Source organism: Drosophila willistoni, chromosome 3R (assembly GCF_018902025.1).
Source record: "Drosophila willistoni isolate 14030-0811.24 chromosome 3R, UCI_dwil_1.1, whole genome shotgun sequence".
In the NCBI taxonomy this organism is placed as follows: Eukaryota; Metazoa; Arthropoda; class Insecta; order Diptera; family Drosophilidae; genus Drosophila; species Drosophila willistoni.
Window position 1 is genome coordinate 17810470 of NC_061086.1, and position 11355 is coordinate 17821824.

General features: G+C 38.8%; 1 protein-coding gene across 2 annotated transcripts; it reads left to right on the forward strand.

The window, feature by feature from the left end:
- The first annotated feature begins 4864 nt into the window (after nt 1-4864).
- On the forward strand, nt 4865-10782 carry LOC6647722 (calcyphosin-like protein). Of its 2 annotated transcripts, none has more exons than XM_015177285.3 (5): nt 4865-5048; nt 8500-8648; nt 10010-10129; nt 10193-10250; nt 10315-10782. In XM_015177285.3, exons 2-5 carry the CDS (start codon nt 8500-8502, stop codon nt 10627-10629), a joined length of 642 nt encoding a protein of 213 aa, XP_015032771.1. In that variant the 5' UTR covers nt 4865-5048; the 3' UTR covers nt 10630-10782. The 2 variants fall into 2 exon arrangements, with proteins under 2 accessions (XP_015032771.1, XP_002070732.2); XM_002070696.4 differs by lacking the exon at nt 4865-5048 and adding an exon at nt 8119-8410.
- Nucleotides 10783-11355: the final 573 nt, after the last annotated feature.

The window sequence follows — 11355 nt, forward strand, 5'->3', positions numbered from 1 at the left end:
AAATTGCCTTCAATTTGCTTAGTCCATTGCTTTGTGTGCGCCAAATTGGGCCCAACCATTCCAACAGCAGACTAAAAATGCTATATCAACGTGTGTATCCATACGCCCCGAGGACCAACAGCAGTGGTAGCCACATTTTGTTATCACTTAAACGCGTCAAATTAGGTGTACCATGGCATATTCTACATTCCCAGACTGAATCCCATTGGTTGGCCCTGGAAATAGTGTGAATGCAAATGCCTAACTACAGTGGCGACGTCAATGTTGATTAACTGCAATTTGACTCAACATTGAATCAAATCGAATCGGCCAGGGATTTATGTATGTATGTATATGTATAGGTATGTAGTTTTGTATGTATGTCCAATCAAAGTTGCCTTTTACTTTGTCTGTATCGATATGTTTGCATTGCAATTGCATATTGAATGCAATTGAAAAGTGAATTATGAGACTGCTGTGCCATGAGGAAATTTGATTTTTTGCATCAATTTTAATTTTTCTACCTCTATTTTCCTTTATTTTTTTGGCAACACACAAAAATGTTTCTCTTTCACAATATACAAAATGTCAGCTGCATCTGCAAATGCCTACAAATGGCAACCTATACCGGTCACTCACTTTGTTTAATCTCTCTCCTTTTTTTAGCCACCTCTTTCCCTCTCTCCCTCTCTCTATCTCTCTTGCTCTCTCTATCTGTCTATCTCTCTGTCTGCCTGTAGCCCTTTCTCTGCTTAGCTGTCACTCTTTTACATTTGTGTGTGCAGAGAATTTCTGTTTTGTTACAAGTCAAATTTCCGGTACAACAGGACAACCCACTGGCAAAGTCCACGCCCACTTGTACAACCAGACCAGCATTGTGCTGCATCTCAATATATTCACATACAGATACACAGAGCATACAGAAGTAACCGGCTTTAATAAAGCCTTCAGCACCTGACAACCAGGTTCAGGTGTGTACAAGGAGGTGTGCGAGTTGTAACAACTCTTCCGTCATCTTCAGTTTATGTGTTATGATTACAACAATAAGAAATGTTCAATTGTTAGGCTCACAGCGCTCAATAGTATGCTACACTATTTGAAATGGTAAAATGTTCAAATGCATGAAGGATGTAAAAAATTTATAAAATTTGTCATATTTTTTTAAAAAAAGAAACATACGACTTACAGTTATATTTCAAATTAAGGAAAATATTTCCAAAGTAAGATGATAGTTTGTGCAAGGCAAAGTCTTTGTTAATTACGAAAATGAAGTAAAGCGCTCTTGGCTCCTCCTGTAAAGCTGTTTCAGTGCTCTTTTGTTGAAAAAGGCATATTAACCACACATATTTTCTCTGACGTTTTTAAATGTGACGACCACCCACTCACCTGGAGTATGTGATGAATGAAACCTGGACAGTCAGCTCTGCCATCTCTTTTCATCTATTTTGGGGACTCTATGGCCATTCATTCGATTCTCGTACTCCTTCAGAAAATTCCCGGATCCAGGGGCGAAAGCAGCATGTGGCCTGCACCTTTTTATGCAATGTTCTATTGAGATATTTGCAAATTGCTCTTGGGTTGATAATAATTTCGATGTTCTTGGTGTACAATGAACCGTCTGAAGGTATTTAAAATGTACAGCGAACAGACTGATTTATATGTATGTATGCATGTATGTTCGAACCTCTCTACCGACATTATCTAGCAGCAGAAGCGGACATGAAACTGAAGCTGTTGGCATCAGGCTAAAGTAGAAGCTGTCCATGGCTGTAATTTATTACTCTGAGCAGGTATTTTAAGGTGTTACAAGAACAACAACACGAACATGCCGCATACATAGACACATTCATACTTTCATACATACATATATGTATGTATGCTGGCCATACATAGCCTTTTGTTTCTCTTGGCCGGAACATTCATTAAATAAAATAAAGTTAGGTTGTCGTAATTGTCAACGACAGTTTGATGTTTTTGTGAAATATTGCAAGTAAATTGCTTTTGTTGCTGCTAGCTGCCCTCGATATACAGATTTTCGATTACATCCATATTATTCCATGTTGTAACTTTATTGAGAGTGTTGCAATTTGCTAAATTCGATTACCTCATGCATATGAAATGGCCGACATTCTATGATGTATGGCCCAAACAGTTACCAGCAATGATTAATGATTTGCCTACACAGAAAATGAAATAGAACCGAATAATTTTCCACAAAATACAAAGAAGCAGCAGTAGCAGTAAAACAACAATAGAAAGCCTCAATTAAGTATGCGGCAAGGTCAAAAAGCAGAGCAAACTTAATTAATAAAAAGCAATGGGCAAACAATCAACATTAAACCGACCACCCACGACCATCATTCACCATCCAGCCTTGTGTAGACCAAAAATCGCAGCTTTAAAGTGGAATGCCCAGAGCTCAACACTGAACAATGCCCTTGGTCAGCTGTTGCTTGGTAGCGACCTTTGGGAGGAATGGTGTGGCGGTGGAGGGAAACTTTTGGGAGGGTCGCAATTCCACTAATTAAGCAAATATTTGTATCGTGCTCTTCAGTTGGCTCAGTTTAGGGGCAAGTTATCTGGAAATAGCATTCGCAGACAACTCGAGTCTGGGGCGATAGGCCACAATAGAGACTAAGAATAATTCCATGTCAACACACTCATAAATAATGAACTGACTAGGAAGCAGCGGATGGCATTTCCATCGTCATAATCGCCCTCATCACATTCAAGTGGTCCACTGGCCCAGGTACACACACACACAACAAAAGCGAAGTATTTATCATAAATAAAGAGGACTTTTTATCCGAAAACATAATTTGCACTGCATTGTGAATACCCTGGAGAGTAAAATAAAAGCCAAAAATATTCCCATTCCCATGGCAATCATAAGTAAAAAATCTTTGTCTTAAAACAAGTATTTCAAATTAGTAACGACTAATATTTTATTTCTTCTTTCCAGGGTAATTGAATGTTGTAAAACATTTTGATTAGGCAACGCAATCAGTACCACAAAATAAGTTTCAGTGGCTGCCATCTCTGCATAGACGTCTCCCTACATACCTGGACAACGATTTGTCATCTTTTAAATTCAGCAGCAGCAACACGAGCAACAACAACAACAACAATAAACAGTTACAACTTGATATTGCCAACGAGCCAAAGCAACACAGGACATGGCAATAATGCGTCGCAGCATAAATTTTATTTATTTTATTAGCGCATAAAGCTCTCGTCATCGTGGCCCAAAGCAAAGAGGTAGCAGCTACTAGTCAACTCCCTTCCCCTTTTCCCCCTCTCTATCTCTTTCTCTTTCTCGCTTGGCAGGCAACTTTGTTGTCTAATGCCTGAGATGCTTGGCCAACACTTTGTTGCCCGTTGTCGGGCATGGTATTCAAATAGGTTTTTAGTAGACTACCGGTGACAATGCAGCGCCAGCAAACGGCTCCAACATTAAGCGCCACGCCCACGCCACGGACAGCGTTATGAATTGACGTCGCATAGCCATCCCGCTGTGTGTGTGTGTGTGTGTTTGTGTGTATGATATCAACTCTGCCACTTCATGTCAGGCTTTGAACGTAATTTTTCTCCCAAAATGAGAAAAAGTAGGTAAATATATATAAAAAAAAAAGAAAAAAAAACTTGAGCAGCAGCGGCAGGAGTAAACGAGCTTTTTTCAGTTGTCCTTTTCCTTGCTACAAAAGGAGGAGCAGAAACATCTTGGGATGGCCCTGATGTCGTGGCAACGTCGCGCTTGTAAAAGTTGAAAGATTTGCATAAGTAATTTGACAAAATGTAGTTGACAGTAAAAAGCGTTGAAGTGGCAGTGAGTAACACACACTCACACTCACGCACACACACACACACACATATGAAATGGTAGCGACAAAATGATAAGGCACTAGGACAGCCAACTGGGAAGAAACTGAAAGGAATGGCTCTGGGGATGCTGGCAAGCAAATGCAGCCAGAAACGGGCCGCGTAAAATCTCCGCATGATGAAGCAATTTTTCTTACTTACACGCACGGACGCATGAGTGCAGAAATGTCATTGCAAAAGCTAAAAAAAAGTAGTTAAAAAATATCCACATTTAATACATTGAAATAAATATATCAAATGGTGTAGATTTATATCATTCTTCTGCAAATAAACTCGTTGCGGCAAACCAAGACTCCCCTTTAAGGCTATTCAACTTCGCGTTTAAGGGTTCTAATTTAAAATCTTGTTAGTACTATAATCAAACATAAAGTTTGCTTACAATATCAACAATCAAATCGTTCCACCCTCCCGACACTCTTCAGCCAGAAGGAGAAATGTAAAAAAAAGGAAGTACGAATCATAAAGCGTACATCAATTTGACATAACGAGACCCCGATATGAGAGCATAAATTTTATGCACTTCAACACCACAAAAAAAAAAAAAAAAGAACAAAACGGTAATGATAATGCCCCTTGTCGTGTCATAAAATAGCAGCAACACTTCTCCCTTTCTTCCAAGCTGATACGTAAAAAAGGTGAGCCATAATAATCATACAAAACAAAGAGGACAGAGAGTAAGACAGAGAGAGAGTGAGAAAGAGAGGGGGTGAAAAAACGTAAAAGAAAATGTGGCTAAACAAAATGCGACAAGCCACAAAAGCTCACTTTCAAAATGTATCTATGCATTTTGTCAATTGGCAGCCAAATGTGTGTGTTGTTGCTAAGCTTTCTTTATGCCCCCAGCTGGTTTTGGGCATTAGTTTTATAAGGACGCCGCTTATGGCATGATTTGAGGTGGGGCAGCAACAACAACAACAACAACAACAGCTGCAATGGGTGAATAGAGTGGCAGAGTGGTTCAGTCTGATGGAGCGGCCCATTCGTTGCTAACTCTCGGCACACGCGACACGTGCTAGTTGCGTGCCAAGTTAAATAGTGACTGTGAAACAAAATAAAACCACCCAAGAGTTGAAACAATTTTGAAAATAAAAATATAAAACAATAAAGTATAAAATATCCAAGTATACAAAACGAATACACACATATAGACAGAGATATCAAGGCAAGGACAGCTGCCAAAGCAAGAAAAGGTAAAAAGTATGTCAAGAAATAATCGACATGTCTGTTAATTATTGTAAAAGTTGTCCTTCCAACACACGCACTGAGACTGATACAGAGAGACAGACAGACAGGCAGACAGTGGCAGAGGGATAGATGAGGGGGAAACAGACACGATGACTGTGACACAGCCTAAAGGAAACCAAAACCCTCCAGCTAGCGACAGCTTGCGGTGTCAGTGACAGGAGCCAACTGATACTATGCTTGTTAGTGGAACAAGAGGAATGTCATCATCTGTGTCTATATCCTATACGAGTATCCTGGGCATATATGTGTGTACACATAAACTTATTCGCGCTACTGCAAATGTGTTCCATGTCATAAAGACACGCACAAATCATGCCTTAACTCCGTCATGTCGGCTTGGGGCAACTGGTCCTGGACTGCTGTCCTGTATGCCCTGTGTGTATCCTGTGTCCTGCTCGTTGCCTTTTGCTTAACTCGCAATTTATGGTTAATCGATGTTGTCTTTGAACGTGACCTATTTGCTTTATTTCGTCGCACTGTGTCCTGTGTGACGCCATTATCCCAGCTTCTTCACTCGCACTCAGCGTCCTGCTGACGTGTTAAATTGTCTTTTTGTTTACCCTTACCCTCAATAAAGCCATAATTTATTTTTCATGTTCTATCGCAGTTCGTTATAGTCTGTCTTCTGTTCTCAGTTTTCCCCTTCGTTAGCTGGTCTTTTATTCTTTATTCCCTTTGCCCTAATACAACGCACACTCCAATTTTTTTGTGTTTTTTTTTTTTGCATACTTTGCTTATACGATATATACGTATTATATATTCTGTTGAATCGATATGAGATCGACCTTGACTTCCGGCAAGGATGCTGGCATTTCTTTGCATTGTCATTGCAATTGTTGCCTGCAACATTTGTTGCCAAGTTGCTAAAGCTTTACAGTTTTGTACTCACTGTGCGAAAACTAGTACTCAACTGGCTTAGTTTCCTGTGACTCCCACTGTGTTGGTAACAGTCACGGTGATGGCGACGGTGACAGTGACAGTGATGGTGATTGGACACTAAAGTGTCGCATGGGCATACTAATTAGAGCACCGTCTCATTACTCAGACCTTCAGTATAATAAGCGTGTCTGTGAGCTATCTAATGGGGTCATCATTTGGGGCTTTTAAGGTGTCCCCCCTGGGGCCTAGAAAAAGTTGAAATTAAACTTTTTTTGCGTTCGTATGTATGGGTACAGGCAACAACATTTACGAAATGCTTCTGCTTGCTTAATACTTTATGATGATTTCATTTGTTTTCTGTCTGATTTATGGCCAACCATTTGAACTAGCAATGCCTTGTAAGCCAATCAATAGACGAAACATTGACAAATCACGCAAAAGGAGGCCAAGGACTAAAACTTTGTATCCCACAGCAAATCTAGATACCCTAATAGACCATATCAAAATGTATTTAGAGGATTTTAGGATTCGTCTAATCTTTTTCCTGAAGATCGCCTCGTATATGAAGAAGCTTTATAATTCAAATCGATCGATTTGAATTCAACCTAATTAAATGTTATATTATTTATTCGAACAACTAGACAAAAGCTCATCGACATGCAAATGCAACTTCCATTGGTCTCTTTAGGTATGTAAGCATGTGTGTGAATGTATTATTATTATGATGTCATGCGTGAAATATTGAGGTGAAACACCTATATATTCGTATAGTATTTGTATTTGTATGTGTGTGTGTGTGTGTGTACACTCTACGCACACACCTCACTTACCGACTCGAGACCTAATCAACTAGTTGGAACTCAAGTTGTTTCCGTTCATTGAACAAAGTGCCAGTTGGTCAGAGTTCAGCACAAGGGCTCATTGATAGCTGCTCACACACACACACACACACACACACACACACACACTTTGTGTGCGAGTGAATGTATGTTATTTGCACTAGGAGTTTTACGTAAAATATTTTTACAAAAAATTACTATTTACTTTTTAATTTCCATTGCAGTTTGTTAGTTATAACTTTAGCAAACAAAAAATCTCCACTCTTTCGTTTCTATTTGTGCACTGCAAATTGAATGTACTCAATTAAAGGGTATTCCACAGTCTCTTTCAATATTCGTTGGTCTGAATCTTTTTTGTCTTTATCTTGCTTCTATTGCGTAATTTCGTTTCAATTCAACATTGGCAATTAAAGATAACGGTCTGGCAAACCCTTTTACGAACTGAAGTCAACTTTGGTGCATTGAACCGAAAAGTTTTGAGTCATAAGTGACAGACAATTGACTGGTATCTATTAATGTACATTACATATTTGGCAATATTCATTTAAATTTTAAACAAACAAAAGCCGCACTACAAAACTGTTTTAAGCCCACACCCCAATTTATTAGTGATGGGTGGGCGGGGTGATGGGTGGGCGGGGTGATGGGTAGGGGTAGGCCTTCTGCCTTTGAAGCAGTGGTTTAATTAAACGCATCGATTCGTCGAAAATCTCTTTGAGGCAAAAGTAAATCTATTCTTGAAGGTAATATCCCTCGGCTACGTATACGGACTAAAGTCGCGCGCCTAGCAACGCCCATTTCGACTTGCCCAAACACCTATTTATTAAATAGACAATTATTGCAGATATCAACATAAATAAGCAAATGAAATATTAAACACATTGCTCTAAAAAACTTGCCTCAGGCTAATTGATGAATGGATTATAATTAAGTGGAAACGCCAACCACCAAAATAAATGAAAATAAAACAAAATTTAAGGGTCACGCAAACATTTAAATACCCTTAAAAGAGCAAAAACTTTTGCAATTTCAAAAAAGGAAAAGTTAAATAAATTCCTCATTCACAGTTAAGTCAATGTACCTTCTGGTACATCTTCGTAAGGGTATATTGAATCTCATTCAATCAACTTCAAAGTGGATAATTACAAGGAAAATAAAGGAAAAGAAGCAATTAATGAAATAGTTAGCTTACTGATTGTATGAAATCTTGAATCTACTAAACCCTTTAGTAGGCTAATTTATTACAATAAATAAATCAAAGTTGGCCTTGCGTTTGATTTCTAGAGTTTACATTATCTAAATATCTTCTATCGGTCAGTAGCTCGTTTGGTGTACTTGAAAATACAAATACGAAATCTCAAAATTCTTTCCACTTTTTACTTCGATAAATTCGCTTTTCTCAGTATTTTTGATTTCGTGACCAGCGGGCAAAGTCCTAGCAGAGACTTTTCTTCATTTCTCACTCCTGTGTACTAATACTACTACTACTACTACTTTTTTATTCGAATTATTTTGCAATTTGTTATCCCGGTATGAGCTCAAGACTTACCTACCGTTTTGGCGATCAAAGTCTGCGTCAAATTAAAAATGTTAGTAAATCTTAAAGTGGAACTCTCATTATAAGCGGGAAGACAAAGTAAATTTACTATTTGACTTGCCTTTTTTGTACTTTAACTAGATGCAACGGGAGGATGCTTATACCAAAGAGGCCACTCTAAAGAACCAAGCGAAACGGGAATTGGCCAATGGAATCGACAAGGATCCAATTTACAAATTGCGCCTACAGTGCTTCAGTCGCGGTGCCACAGGCATCTTGGGTCTATCAAGGTGAGTATTTGTCTGTCCATCATCCTGGTGAACGAGTTAACTTTGAGCTTGGCATTCAATTTGATGAGAAACATTGCGGCAACTGTGTATGTGTGTGTTTACATAACTTTGCGGGTTTTTCTGTGTGGCAAAGCTAGTTTCTGTAGATGTGGTTTTTATTGTTCCAGGCTAGCTTTACAGGGTACTCGAGCATCATATGGCATGGTATTAGCACATTGGCTCAGGTTGACTTTAAATTCAATTCAGTGGCATCTCTTTCATTACTTACCTTTGCCCCCTATGGCCTGATGTACGTACATGCATAGTGTACATTTGGCGTGAGGGCAACATCAAATGTGAAAAAAGAAAGTTTGGACTGGTGGCTGCTCTTGTAGAGCGCAACATGATGGCGTACTGCCTTTAGGTTGAGTGTATTAAAATGATGAAAACGTCGAGTGTTGGGTTAAGTGGAGAGGAGCATTCTGGCCGTACTATACAATACACTGCTGCTAGTAGGCAACTAAGACTTCGAGTCATCTGATGACGCTTATGATGATGATGATGATGATGATGAAAATAACAATGATGATCAGAGAGTTCAGGTTTAGCTAGGCCCAGGCAAACAGTACGCCAGTATGTTGAGTTCGAGTGCATGTTGAACTAACATTCTCGAGGGCTCTCAAGTGTGTGTGTGTGTGTGTGTGTGTGCCAACTGGCAAAAACTATAAGGCTTTACGATGAGAGTCGAAGCGGTGGCAAAAATCGCTGACTGAATGCAAACAAACATAATTGGATTTCTCTAGTTGATGCAGTGCACCACCAAAACCCATCAAACCCACTGAACCACCCAGCGGAGAGCGAGTTACACAGTAGAAAGCGGCAACCCTGCGTTAGTTTTTATTTCAATTTCATCTCACACAACGTATAACGGCTGAGAACCACCTTCACCCTTCGTTCGTTCGTTCGTTTATTCGTCAGTCCATCCATCCATCCGTCTGTCGGTCGGTTAACAATTTGCTCGTTTTGAATATATAGACATTTTGTACAAAATCCCCAACCATTCGTACATCTGTAGATGCAGATATAGATACAGATGCATATGCAGCATGCATCCTCAGTTGTTTGGCCATGGACCGCCTATTGGCCATGGTGAACGCGCATTTTCATTTGTATTTATGCAATTTGTTTGTTTGCCAACTGGAAAATTCAATGCATTGAATTCGCCTGTATAGAAGGGTTCTAGCAATATAAGTAGACTCACCCATAGATATCATACAAATGTACATACATATATATAGCCTGTGTGTAGCCTTTTATTAATATTATTTTTACCGTTTCGATTTTCAAATTAAATTTACAACTTCTGTTGGGTTTCGTTTAAGGGCATTTCGGGTTATGGACACAGATGGCAGCAAAGCCCTTAACAAAGAAGAGTTCAAATCTGGAATTACCGAAATGGGCTTAGATCTGAAAGATTCGGAAATTGATAATATGTTCGCTAAGTATGTGTGACAGGTTTCAATGCAAATACAATTTTAGTTTAACATTTTATTCAATATTTGCAGTTTCGACACTGATGGAAATGGAAGCATTAATATGACTGAGTTTTTGGTGAAACTACGTGTAAGTTTTATCACTTAACAATGATAAACGATCAGTGATAGAATATATTTCTCTATTTTTATAGCCACCCATGAACAAGTGCCGCCTGAATATTATTGATAAAGCCTTTAAGAAAATGGATCGTAATGGGGATAATCAAATTTCAGTTGCCGACTTAAAGAACGTTTACTCGGTGCGAGATCATCCCAAGTATTTAAGTGGCGAATTGACCGAGTCTGAGATATTGACCGATTTCCTAAAGAATTTTGAAGCTGGTGCCCCCAATCCAGATGGCATAGTAACTAAAGAGGAGTTCATCAATTATTATGTAACAATTAGTGCTTCTATCGATAATGATGCCTACTTTGATTTGGTTATGCGACGCGCCTACAAACTTTAGATGTGGAACCTTTTCAAGTTACTTCAAATTGCAAATTATTCGTAAAAAAAGGATTTCGTAATTATCTATCTAGATAAAATAGTATATATATATATATATTTTGCCAATGTATCGGTATTGCACGATTACTCTTCAAAATTTAAAAGTCAAATTGTTTGCTCGAATAAATTAGAAATTTCAACAATTGTTCAAAATTAAATTTCAATTTGCATTCATTTCATTCACATTAAGTGAAGGAGAGATTTGTCCCTCTAAATCCGGTCCTGTTTGAATTGCATATTAAAACGAATCAGATAATTGTAAGTTTAATGCTGATTAACAATTGAGACAACTGACAATGCAAATCAGCTCAGACGTAAACATTTCCATATCAGTTGAGCTGACTCCTCCCACGCCTTCGCCCTTATTGATTACTACAACTGTCTAGTGCTGGAATGTTTGGTTGTCTCCCCTAGGCCGCAGTTTCACGTAGTTTTGGGCAAAATAATGCGCTATAATAATTTATTAAATTAAAGCCGCGTACTAATTAGCATAAAACTAATTAGATTACTTGTACATGTGAAGCCACAAAGCACAACAACCCAAACAAACAGCGCAAAGGGAGTGAAGAGCCAGAGAAGAGGAGGCAAATGTGGACGCAAACAGAGTTAAACATACGTGGCGTATGCGCAATCGGTTGCTGTTGCTTTTGTCGCTTTTAATAAAAGTCATGTTTGCCAAAAAGTC